The sequence below is a fragment of the Desmodus rotundus genome, chromosome 7 (assembly GCF_022682495.2).
Source record: "Desmodus rotundus isolate HL8 chromosome 7, HLdesRot8A.1, whole genome shotgun sequence".
NCBI classification, from domain to species: domain Eukaryota; kingdom Metazoa; phylum Chordata; class Mammalia; order Chiroptera; family Phyllostomidae; genus Desmodus; species Desmodus rotundus.
In genome coordinates, this window is record NC_071393.1 from 36,343,963 (window position 1) to 36,356,334 (window position 12,372).

The 12,372-nt window shown below is 53.1% G+C and overlaps 1 protein-coding gene across 9 annotated transcripts in view; it reads right to left on the reverse strand.

Moving 5' to 3' along the window:
- Positions 1-1,188: 1,188 nt before the first annotated feature.
- The window catches only part of NEO1 (neogenin 1), a 200,861-nt gene continuing 189,677 nt past the window's right edge, over positions 1,189-12,372 (reverse strand). For 7 of the 9 annotated variants that reach the window (XM_053927494.2, XM_053927491.2, XM_053927493.2 and 4 more), the window contains 4 exons: positions 10,206-10,364; positions 6,381-6,644; positions 4,423-4,559; positions 1,189-3,653 (listed from right to left, as the gene is read on the reverse strand). In XM_053927494.2, coding sequence (XP_053783469.1) covers positions 3,570-3,653; positions 4,423-4,559; positions 6,381-6,644; positions 10,206-10,364 — 644 coding nt within the window. In that variant the 3' untranslated portion in view covers positions 1,189-3,569. The remainder of the gene's footprint in view (positions 3,654-4,422; positions 4,560-6,380; positions 6,645-10,205; positions 10,365-12,372) is intronic. The other 2 variants (XM_053927496.2, XM_053927495.2) reach the window with 1 other exon arrangement.

A 12,372-nucleotide genomic window follows, 5' to 3' on the forward strand; every position in this document is an offset into this window, starting at 1 on the left:
GCCAGCACTGGGGTATCTGGTTAAAATAGCAGCAGCCGTGGAGAGCATTCCGTACACGGAAGTGCTTCCCCGGTGGCTGGGGATCGGGGAGCACAGGTGACGTGAGTCTGGACCTGGAGGCTGTGGAAGACCGGCACCGACTCCAGCACTGGGGGCTCCGACTCCACCCTGAGGCCAGTTGGGCACCGCTAACAGGAATGAAGGGATTTGGGTTTCATAAAGTACACTTGGCAGCAGAGCAGATGAGGTCCCGGGGCCGAGGGAGCAGGTGGAGTGGATGCTGGGCCCCATGTCCGGCCCGTACTCTAGTGCAAGTTCATGGAGGGCAGGCCTGTGGCTGTTGTGTTCATCCCTATTCCAAGGGCAGATCCTCGTAGGCTGTATGTTAGTGTTATGGACTGAATGGTGGGAGTCTCCCCAAATTTACATGTTGAAAGCCTAACCCCCAATGTGCTGGTACATGAAGGTGGAGCCTTTGGGAAGTGATTAGGGCATGAGGGAGGGGCCCTCATGAAATGGACTTAGTGCCTTTGGGACCCCAGAGAGCTCTTCCTTCCGCCATCCTTGAGTCCATGAACCAGGAACCAGACTGTCGCTGACCCTGAGCTTGGACTTCCAGAACTGTGGGAAATAAATGTTTGCTCTTTAAAACCTTTAGTCTATGGTGGTGGTTTTTTGTTTTTTGGGTTTTTTTGTGTTTTTTTTTACAGCAGCCTGAACTAAGTAATGCACAGAGGAACGCAGTCAGGCGAGGCAGCCCAGGGAGGCTGAACTCACCTGCAGACAGGTGCAGACACGTGCAACGGCACAGCTCCACCCCAAGAGGCAGGCTGGGAGCAGGGAGGCCTGAGCTCAGCGTGGCCCCTCTGCCTGGGGCATTGCCGCAGCTGCTGCACTTTCCTGCTGGGCTCACTCAGCTATTTCCGACAAGTCACCTTTGCGTCCTCAGGCTGCTCAGCTCTTGCAGGGCAGCTGCGATGGGGTGGGACAGGGACAGGACTCACCTTTGGGCCCAGCAGGCAACCTCTGTGTGCAGCCTCCCAGCTCTGGGCACCCCCCGCCCCAGGGGCCCTGAGAACTCCCACCTCTGTGGTTGCGAGGACCACAGTGAGGTCAATTTGAGGATGGGAAACAGGGGCTCCCAAGTTCTGTTTTCTCAAGGAAAAAAGAAAATGACTCTGACCAGAGTTTGATTGGATTAAAAAAGTGTATTGGGTTTCCAATGCTAAATAAAAACATGAAATTGGTTTTTTAAAAAGCCATAGAGTTTACAGCATCAACTACAGAAAAGGCCAAACAAGTGTGTACAGCAACCGGCCCCCAGCAGCCCCCCAGTCCTCTGCAGCGGGTGACCCAGCGGCAGACACCTCTGCTCCACAGCCTCCTGGAGGATGCTGCTGGGCAGCCGCTCCCATGGGACATTGCAAGACACACAATGGATGGTTTCGTTTCAAAAATCACAGCAAATGTAAGAAAATGTATTAAATTGTGAAAAGGTGCAATACAGAATAACTTTCCTTTTTCTTAATTTTAAAAAATCCCCAACTTTGAGCAGTTAGTTTATTTAAAAATAGCCTCCCCCCCACCCCCGCTCTGTGGCAGTGCCCAGGTACCGAGGCCCCGAGGTAACAGAGGCGCCAGGGCTTGCAGGAGGGGCGGCCCTGAACGCCGAGCATGTTTCTTTGGGCGGAAGGTGAGACGGCTCTGGCCCCTGGGTGCGGTGCTCGGAGTGCTCTTCTCGGGAGCAGTGCTAACGCCCTGGCTCTGCAGAACCCCGCCTGGCGCGGTCCTGTGTGGCCAGCGGGCAGGGCGGCAGGCGTCAGCCTTTCCCTTTCCATTGCCCCAAATAATAAATACAGAGTTCATCGTCTAGAGAAGCAGACACGTGAGAAGACCTCAAAGGGGGAAAGAGCCAATGTACAAAGGCAAGTGCATGCCGGTGGGGCCAGGGCCGGGCACCCGACGGAGGTCTCACCCGCTGACCTCTGCTGGGCCATGGGACCACAGCCCAGGTGGCCTTCTGCACTGCCTCCCCCGCTCTCTTCGGGGAAGATGCCTGAGGGTCTGTCCTGTGTTTTTTCACAATATATTCTTAATATTAAAAAGAACCAACACCTTAGCTCTCTACCTTTTTAAGACAAAGATGAACTATCTGTGAAGACAAAGGCCACCCCACGCACCCCGGAAACCTACTGCTCATTCTCACCAGGGGCTCAGCTGAGCTGCTGGGATGGGGCGGGCAGCTGCCTCCCATGTCCCTCTCTGTCCCCCCGACCCCCTGCTCCTTAAAGAACACTGTTCAGAAAGAAGCAGGGAGCCACAGGGGCAGGTAGCCCCCGCCTCACTCTCGCTAATGGAAGTGACAGCTGGACTGGCGGAGGAAAAGACTCAGATAGAAGCACGGAGTCCTAAGTGGAAACAGTTCCTTGTTAACCCCAACATCCCCAGTGGGAACCGGTGACCACAGCAGGTCACGGTCTCCCTCCTGTCCTCTGAGTCCCCAGGAACGGCGGGGCAGGCTGCACGCAGAAATGCAGCGCCTGACTGCTCGGCACGGACACTCTCGCCAGGGTCTGATCCAGACGTCAGGGCCCCGAAACCCTCGAGCCCACCTATTGCACAGCAGAGTTTTTAACTAGGTCCACATCGAAGTCCAGTTGCAACTCAGTGACAACGGAGATGGACGTGCCGGGAAAGGACAGTGAGGTAGGTGCCTCCCTTCTCCGCAGGCTTCTGGAGGAAAGCTCTACGGCGGAAACAGGCACGGGGCCGCGGCAGCCCCTCCGCTGCCTGTTCCCGGCCCACCCCGCCCCAGGACTGACACTGCACGGGAGCAACAAACAAGTGTTTTCAATGTTACACATCATTCAAACAGCTCCGTGTCTCACAGTGATGAGAGGAGAGAGTCAGGCCTTTAATAATTATAATAAAAAAATAATAAAAAAGCTTACAAACAGCAATGCAACATTTCCTCCCCCCTCAGAGTGATGGGTTAACAGCTGGTAGAGGATGCAATGATTCAGAATTAAAAATAAAAATAAAAACAAGAAACAAGCCAATCCCTGGAACAACGCACATTGCTGATGACTTCCCACACATAATGCAAACAGGCGGTCACACGCCAACCACTTGTGGAGAGCACCACGGACCTCCTTGGCTTCGATGGTGTTTTACTTCCGAAGGTAAGATAGGACGCAAATAAAACTGTACATAAATGCAACATCTACACCCCACAAAGGCGATGCAGCCACAGCACGAAGCACTGCCTGGCCACGGAGTGAAACACGAGGTGGCGTTTCCGGCCTCTTCCCTGGACGCGGCACTCCAGCCGTTCTGCCAGTCCCGCGGGGCCCAGCAGGTAACGGGCAGGTGCCTCCACGCGGCTTCTTCCAGGCTGAGCGGGAAGGAGGCAGGCGGCCGTGGGAGAGGCAGCCCCGCACGGGCGGCTCTGCGTGCTCACTCTGCGTCCTCAAGTGCTGTCCCCTTGTCCTCTGTACAATTCCTTGTTTTCAAGGCTAAGTCCCAAGACTTGCAGACTCGGGGCTGGAGTCACGTCCTGGTGAAGGTCGTCATGCCGTTGTGATGGCGTTTAGGTCCTTCATCAGTCCTTCCAGGTGGGCCATCTCTTTGGTCAGCTCATCTGGTTCATAGGTCTATGAGAGAGCACACAGTTACCAGGTGTGGTGGAGGCACCAGCCAGGAGGATGGCCCAAAGGGAGCTCAAGTGTCCCTGTCAAGCTGCCCCGAGAGACTGGCGACCACAGCCCCGGCTGGCCCGTGGGGTCACAGGTCATAGGAGGTTCCAGGGCCAGGAAGCCCCCAAGTCGGCAACCACTCATTTCTTCACACTGCAAGCTGCCTCTCCCACGAGACCCGGCCCCGGGCCACCAGCTGCTGTCTGTCTGTCTCTGCTACAGTGAATACAGTTGCTATGCCCCCTGCCCTCCTGGCCCCGAGCTCTCCTCTTAAGGAGTCCTGTGCCTGGAATGCAGAAGCACATGTCTCTGGTGGAATGTGAGAGAGAAAAATCAAGGAGAAACCCTGTTGGCTTTTGGTTTGAGAGCATCCACTTGAGCAAGTACTGCCCCCTTCAGCATCCCGCTCAGAACAGGTCGTGAGGTGGGACAGGAGAGGGAGAGAAGATGTGGACGGCTCACACCAAGAAGAGAGGGCCAGAGAGACAGGGCAGACTCAAAGGAAGGCTGGGGGTGGGCAGGGGAGAGAAAAATCTCTAGCTGGGCTGGTGAGGATGAGAGGAAGCAGAGGAAGCCTCAGCACAGGTCCCGGCTCTGGGGAGCTGCCTGTTGCTACATGTCTGCTGAGGGATGAGGGACCCTGCTTGGTACTCTGGGCCAGGGCACTCTCAGGCCCTGGGACACGTCCCTAGACACCCTGGCTGGGCTGAGCGCCCCGTGAACTTACACTTTCGGAGTCTTCCAGCATCCTCGTGGTCTCCTGCACTTCAGGGGCGCTGGGAACCAGCACGGGCACGGGAGGCCTGCTCCTTCCTAAGGTCCCGATGGAGGCCGTCTTTGCTGCGTGAGTGTGGTGGTTCAGCGCTGCGGGGAAAGGCGCCATCAGGCGTGTGGCTGCGCTGGCTCCCACCCAGACCTCTCGAAGGGACTCAAGGTCCACACGCCGTTTCAGGGTGAGGGATGCACCCAGACCCAGGACACGACGGGATGAGAAGGCGCTGAGACAAGGTGGAAGGCGGGAGAAAGGGCACCCGAAAGGCCAGAGAAAATACTCCATTTGCCCTTAGAAAACTAACCCCCCGTCTAGTGGGCCTCAAAACGCAGTGGGCCACAGACCCCTTGCAGGACGTCGGGGGGACCACACTCTGTCCGTAACCCCACTAAGGGATCGTTTGCCTTTCCATGATGCTGGGAAAGCAACAGTGGGGTCGCACTGCTGGGGCCCGGGCAGAAGGCGGGCAGTGGCCCCGAACTGTGAAGCCCCTCACTGACACAGACCTGCAGCTTGAAAAAACAGCCAGTTTAACGTGGGCTCATCCTTAATGAGACGGTAAAAATCACCGTAGTAAGTCTCGGCCTTGGTCACACAGCTGTTCATGCCCTGTGACAGGGCAGGAAGGATGCACATGGCGTGCAGCCTGCAGGCCAGTATGGGGTGGCCTGGGCTGCCCGCTGCGCCACCTCGGGCACCAGGAACACGGACGCTGCTGCAGGGACAGCCTGACAAGCAGCGACGAGGGCCTGAGCGCCCGGCAGACGCGTTTTAGGAAGTGAATGGAGCAGGCCAGTCACTTCAAGGAAAACAGTGGACAGTATTTACCGCCAATAATAACATTTAAGTTTCAAGTAAAATTAGAATTTTGAAAACCTTGTATCTGCCACTGTGAGTTTGAGAGCTTCCCAATATTTGCAGACGTTGGTAATGTAAGTGAATGTATTTTTAGATACACATTCATATAACACAATGCCACTATTCCTCCTTTGTTTTTGTTTTGGTAAATAGTTATTTTTCATAAAAATATGCTGTTACCTTAACATGACAGATGTGTTGCTATTTTTCTCCTGTTTTCACCCGAGGACACTTGTTCAGTGCTTTCGGGTGAGAGGCGGGGGAAGGGGGGCACTGACACGAGCTCAGACGGGGGCGAGGCCCACGGCCTAGGTGTGCGCTCTGACAGGGGGGTTGGACTCGCAACTTTTTGGCTACGTGACAATGTTCCAACCAACTGAGTCACGCCGGCCAGGGCTGTATAGCTATTTTTAAATAAATGAAGCAGTTCTAAAATTTCTCAATTTTAATTCTAATGCAGTACACACTGAGGAAAAGCTCTTCTCTGGGCCTGATGACTTTTAAGAATATAAAGGGGTCTTCAGACCAAAAGGCTTGAAAAAACCACTGACTTACCCTGACACATACCACCATAACAGATAATATTGTGGACCAACAGGGAAAAGGCATGCCTTTGAGGTCAGGGGACTTTGGTTTAGCTGTGTGAACTCGGGATTCATTTCCTAAGGCTCCTCCTTCTTCCCCAGCCCTGGCCTCCCTGCCCCTCCCTCCTCTGGGGCCCTGCGGGGACCCTGAGGAGGGAGGCAGCTCTAGGAAGCTGGGCAGAGGGGATCTGCTGCTCACAGCCAGGCTACTGGGTGTGACCACCAAGGGTCCTGCACCCAAAACACAATCTAAAAAGTCGGCTCACACTCCATATCTGGTCAGTCTCTGGCTGCTGTGCATTCCCACAGCAGGGAGCCCGCACACTCCCTGAGAGGGATGACGATGCCCTGCTACTCTAAATCGCTGGGAGAACCCTAGAGGATATTTGCTTTGTTATTCTTTAAAGAAAAGGTAACCTCGGCCACAATCCAGAGCCGAAGGGTCCCTCCAGAGCAGCCGTCCCCACTCACCTTGCTGGGACAGCAGCGGTGTGCTCGGCAGTGCGGGGTCATAGGTGGGAGGGCCTGGGGGCGGGATGGCAGGCACGGCGAAGCTCTTCAGTGGGTGGGAAGGGCGAACGTGGGCTGTGGGAAGACTCTGGCCTGAATCTTCCTCTTGAGAGCTGGCCAAGTAAGAGGAGCTGGTAGCCCCCTCGGGGTCCGGGTGATCAGTGCAGCAGGTCTGAGACGAGGAGGCTGGCATGGTGTCCGTGCTGGGAGTATTTCGAACGGACTCTGCAGCGGAAGTCTTGGTGTTAGCATTTTGTGAACCATCAACACGTGTACATCCCAGGGCTCAGCTGTTTCTAGGGGCCCCTGAAAGCAGCTGAGTAAGCCCTGAGGACCCTGGATTCACACCACTGCCCAGGCTAAGGAAATATGGACTAGTCTAAAACCAGTTTCAAACAGTCATGTCAACCAGCTGCTGGAATTTGAGTGGTCGGTTTTACAGATGTGAAGTTCTCCTCCGTACCTACCCTAAAGGTTCATGAGACTACTGTCTATTAAGATGTAAATAATTACAAGAGAACATTAAAGACCTCACTCACTGATGAGCAGTCACAGGACTGGTCTTTCCTAGATGACATGCCCAGTCACCAAGCCTGGCTGGGTGGCTATGCAGGAGGGTCAATGCCACAGGCCTGCCGGCCTTCAGCAGTCTCGCCACAGCAACGGCCCCGCAGCTCAAGTGAGGCCTGGGCGACCAACTAGGCCAGAGGCCCGTGAATAGCTTTAAGATTATGTCATGTGAATGGTGCTGGGGCCAGAGAAAGAAATGGGGTTAGGTCAGGTCAGCCTAGAGAAGGGGGAGTTTCCCGAAGAACATGGTAACGATCTCCAAACATGTGAACAAGGGTCAGCGTCGTTCTGGAAGGCAGCAGGCTGGGGGAGGAAAAGCCCTGGCTTTGGATCAGAATGAGCCGAACTCTAATCTTGGCATACTAGCTGGGTGAACTTGGCAGTCACTGAGTCTCTCTGAGTCTGTTTCTTCACCTATAGAACAGGGAGAATGCCATGATTCGCTGGGGATTAATTGAGAAGACTTATGAAAAGTGCTGGACATGAGGTGTGAATAAGGTTCTTTTCTTTGTCAATTACGGAGTGTTTTCCATCTGTCAGCTCATTCAATCCTCAGAGTAACTCAGAAGGCACTGGGAGGTCGGGCCTTGCCCTAGGACGGAGTGAGAACAGAGCAGGAACCTGAACTCCAGGCCGGACTCCCAAGCCCAGGCTCCGAACCACCACGCATTACTCTGCCCTTCCACGCATAATGCCACCGCCGAGTCTGCAGATGGAGCAGCAGCCGAGGCCCAGGGAGCCCATATGAGGAGAACAAGGGGAGCTGGTGCAAACCACCATTCGCACCCGAGGACGGGCCTGGAGGATGCCAGCTCAGGACAAGAGGCTGCACCAGGCGGCCTGCAGGAGGGCCTCCCCTGACGCCTGGAGTCCTCACCCTTAAAAAAGGAAATGACCCTGTTAGGTAGCAAGGCATGAACAGCCTGCAGAAATCCAGCCCACTTCCCTGCTGTTGTAGCTGAGGCAGCAACAAATCTGTTCTCTTGGGCTCTCAGGAGACAGGCCATGCAAGTCAAGAGAGCTACCCCTTAGCTTAAAGGTCTTGGGTCCCAGGGATGAGGGACTCACCACCCTCAAGTGCTGAAAGCCTGGCTGTGACAGTCCTACCAGGCCTAGGACAGTTCTCATTCTCTCAAAGGGTGGCTGGGGATTTCACTTCTTAAGCTTAAGTCAGCCACCACCACGGCTGGGAGCTACTGGTCTGCACCGTGTGACTTGGGCCCGGGCTGGGAGGGAGCAGGTGAGGGTGGGGAGCAGGGACCAGGAGACAGCGCAGGCTTCAGCCTGGACCATGTCAGCCTGTACTGGCAGATACGTCAGGTCACTCTGGGCACACAGGCCTGCCTGGGCTGCCTGAGCTGCCTGAATTTAATCAGCTTCTGAAATCCTAAGAGATGGTGGGAAATGTGAAAAGGTAACAGGGTTGCCTGTGTGTGATGTGCTGTTTCTGGCTGCACCGACGCACAGATGCAGAGGGAAACAGGCACACGTGTTCTCTGGGAGGGGGGTACCTGACGCAGGGCAACACCAGGCTGTAACAGAAGTTCCCGCTGCTGCGGGGCCGACCTCCTGACTCCCAGCTGTTTAAGACCCGCAACAACTTGGACAAGTGGGAGTGGTCCTTCCCCTACATCAGCGGTGGTGCTACGGAATGCCTGCAGAGCGAGGCCTGCCCGCTGAGCCCAGTCCTCCGAGCCCACGGGGACAGGGCTGTGAAGCCCTGAGTGCCAGAGACACTGAGGGTCTCAGGTGAGAGGCCTCTGATCTCTTCCAGATACCTGCTCTCTAGCTTCAGGGGCTATTGTTACCTTTGTCTTCTTTTATCCCCTCTGGTCACTGAAGAAATAAACCCCTCAGTAATGCAGATCATTACCTCCCCTCTCTCCCCTTCTTCCCAAGTGCACACAGCACGGTGCTTTCACCCACGCTAGACCGCGAGGATGGGGGTGGTGGGAGCTGCCAGCTTCTGGCCCACCCTCCCCATCCTCATTTCCGAGGAAGGCGGAGGGCCGATCTGACTGGGTAGAGCCCACAGTGCACTTAGGCAGGCCCACGTCCTTGTGGGGGACATTCCTCTGCCTCAGGACACAAGACTGCTTCCTGAGAGGCAGAGTCTGGTTGTCCACACAGCCACGAGTGCACTGTCTGACCCTCGAGGCAGGACCCAGAACTTGGAAGCAGGTTCAAGCAGCATTCTCCAAACCAAGAAGAGGTTTGGGAAGAGAGGACTTTGGGAGTTACTGGGCATCCCTTGACAAAGCCTTCCTCTTCACGAGATGCTTTGGGCATGTCTGTAACTGATGGAATGTAAAGGAGAGGGGACAGGGGATGCTACTGGCAGGCCGAACTCCTGATGCGGAGTTTTGAGGTTCCCCTAAAATGGAACTCACTCGAAATCCTCCAATTCCCCAGAACCCCCAACACTTAGTTCTACTAGGAACACCCTAACTCTTTTTTTCACCATTTGAAACTTGTCTCCAGAGTGTGCTGCACATACAAGACATCACTAGAGTTGTGCCTTAGGACCGAGGGTGAGAATTAATTTTCAGTGACTGAGGAACAGTCGGTCTGTTTCATTTACTATCCCCTCACTTCCACTATTTCCTCCAGAAAACTGTTTTGAGAACGCTGTTTCTAAGGTTTCCAAACTGGGCCATGTTTGTCTGGCAGTGGCTTTCTTTAAATACACTGCAGATTGTGAGGCCAATTTCCTACCTGTGCAGCCCTTCCCCACGTGCAATCCACTAGGCCACCCGAGGTTTATGACACGCACCAGCTCCACGCGGCTGCTGGCCTCGACGCCCAGCACAGGATGGAAGACCCGCCGTGAGCAGTACCCGTGGCTGCCCTGTGGCCCTCCCGACATTTGAGTGGCTGAGAGGCGAAACCGACCTCTAGTTTCTGAAAATCACCCTGAATGAGTCTCCTTTCAAATTGGAGTGTTAAAAAAAATTAACTGAAAATATAGCTGAATTAAGACACAATTGATGGAACAAGACATGGGTATATAGTTATTGTGTTTTAAGTAGAACGGCTTGCACTGAACCCTTAAAACTTTGGAAGAAAAACAGGGTAAATTTTACAGAAACACACGCGTCAGGAACAGAAACACTTAGAGAAACTCCAAACCCTCCTAAGCAGGGTAAGTCCTTCCCCATTCCAGCTGGCCGACTCTTTTGGAACGCCTTCTCCCTGGGCTCGGCCCTCGCCTCTCACCTGTGGAACTGGCCCTGTCTGAAAGGGACATGGACGTGCCAATGGGCCATGGGCTGCCTGGGCGGTAGAGGTGACTGCGAGCTGGAGAAGCGAGGCTGCTGGAGTGGAAATGATGGTGAGGGTTATCGAGGGAATGGATGGGATGGGCACTAATCACAGCTGTGAATGAACACAAGACAGAGAAATGCTTAACATGCTTGCACAGACACACACAAATCACAGTTCAAGAGCAAAGCCCCCCCCACCCCCCAACACCCCGGCGCGGTCATTCCCTTGGTTTTCTGGGGGCAGTTTGCTGGATTTGGACAATTAGCCACGGATTTCACATTTGTTTTTTAAAAAATCAACAGACTCCTGTGCATATGTCTGTCTAGCTACACGCAGAAAAGTCTGAGGAATACAGACTAAAATGTTAATGGTGGTTATCTGGCGGGGAACAGTGATCAGGATTAAATAATTTTTTTCTTTTGGTTTCTATTTCTGCAATAAACATGGATTATGTGAGTTTTAAAAGTCTTTTGTAGCACGTCACATAATGTAAATCCATAAGAAACGATGATTTAGGTTTCTGTAATTTTTCTCCCACTAAAGGGATGTTAAACCCCTTCTCTTTCACATACATTCCTAATTCATTCTGTCTCTTCTGACTGGTTGAGTGAAGCATGCAACAGGTACGCAGGCCGAATGAATGGGCAGCTGTTTGATCAGTTTTCCTCTCTTAAAAGGAATGCAAATGCAACTGACCTCTAATAATGGTCCAGCCTAACCCTAAAAGCTGAAACTTAGGCCTGTGGCACTGTCCCTTACACCTTCCAGTCTGGGGGCTCAGCCATACCCACTCACAGTTTAAAATATACGTAGAACTTTCCTAACTGGTTCTTTCTTCTCACAACGGCTAAGGAATTAAATTTGCTGCATTTAGCTAACAAATCCAATTTCCATCCGGATATCCCATAATCAACTTTCTATGAAGACGGCACTTATTTAATGAGGCTTCATTATCAATCCCAGAGATGGAAAACAAAACCAGAAGCCCGGTTTGGGAATTCTCTTTAGAGGATTTGTAGAAACATTTCAGATCAAGATAAACTGCTCAAAAGCCCCCCAATAGACAAACAGGTAGGGGTGACTAGGAACACAGGGCATCTTTAATTCTCTAAGCAAGGGCCTCACTGACTTCGTGATGAACTTAATTAGCCTTTGGAGTCTGCGAAGGTGTCTCTGTCACTGTGGAGTTCCCTGGAGCTTTGTGGGGCCACTCAGCAGCACCCCGGTGAAGGGAATCCCAGCCAATCAGACACCTCTCTTCTCCAGCTACCTCCTGTCCTGGCCACCTGCAAATAAACAGGTGACACAACCAACTAGGGGCCCTGGAGTGTCACTGCCCCTCCTTAAGGCCTCTTCCCCTGCTGAGGGGCCAGAGGCTCGGGTGGTCCTTTGGAATAAAACACGTCTTGGAGAAGCAGGCTGAGGAAGGCTCGAGGGGCAGTTTGCGAGTCAGTGTCTCCTCTAGGGGGAGACCAACGGGTTTCAGAAGCAGGGCTTCAGAGCCAGCGTTTTCCAGAGTTAAGGCTGGGATGAGGGGAATAAGCTTCCTGATTTTTAACTGCTTGAAAGCGTTCTAGCTAGAGAGGACTCTCAGAAAAGAAAAAGCATAACTGATTTTTTCTCTTTTGTAAGGCACTTCCAGTCTTTTCAAATGAAGTAAATAAGATGTGAGACAATGTGAAAGTGCCTGCCTAGAAGACGGCCATCATTAGCCGCCGGGCAAGGCCTTCCTAGCTGCGCTCAGCCGTTTAATTCAAGGTTAGAGCAGGTGGCTGGTGTGTACAGACTCTAGCCGTGTGGGGAAAGGGTATCTCAAAACCTGACGATCGAAGTATTCCAGGTACCTGGTTTCAGATTCTTAAAGGTTCCGCTTACCCGCCCAATTACTGAGGTACAAACTAAATAATACTGCAACTTTATGCATACTCCTCCACCTCCACCACCAAAAAAAAAAAAAAGGGAATGCTATCAACTAGTACAGTACGCCTTTCCTTCTTCACATATTTAAAAGCATAAAATCCAGGAACAGGAATAGTCAAACTTCACAAGTTTTAAAAATAAGCCAGTAAGGTAAGACCTAAAGTAAACCTATTATCTTATAAATCAAAAGGAACTGGAA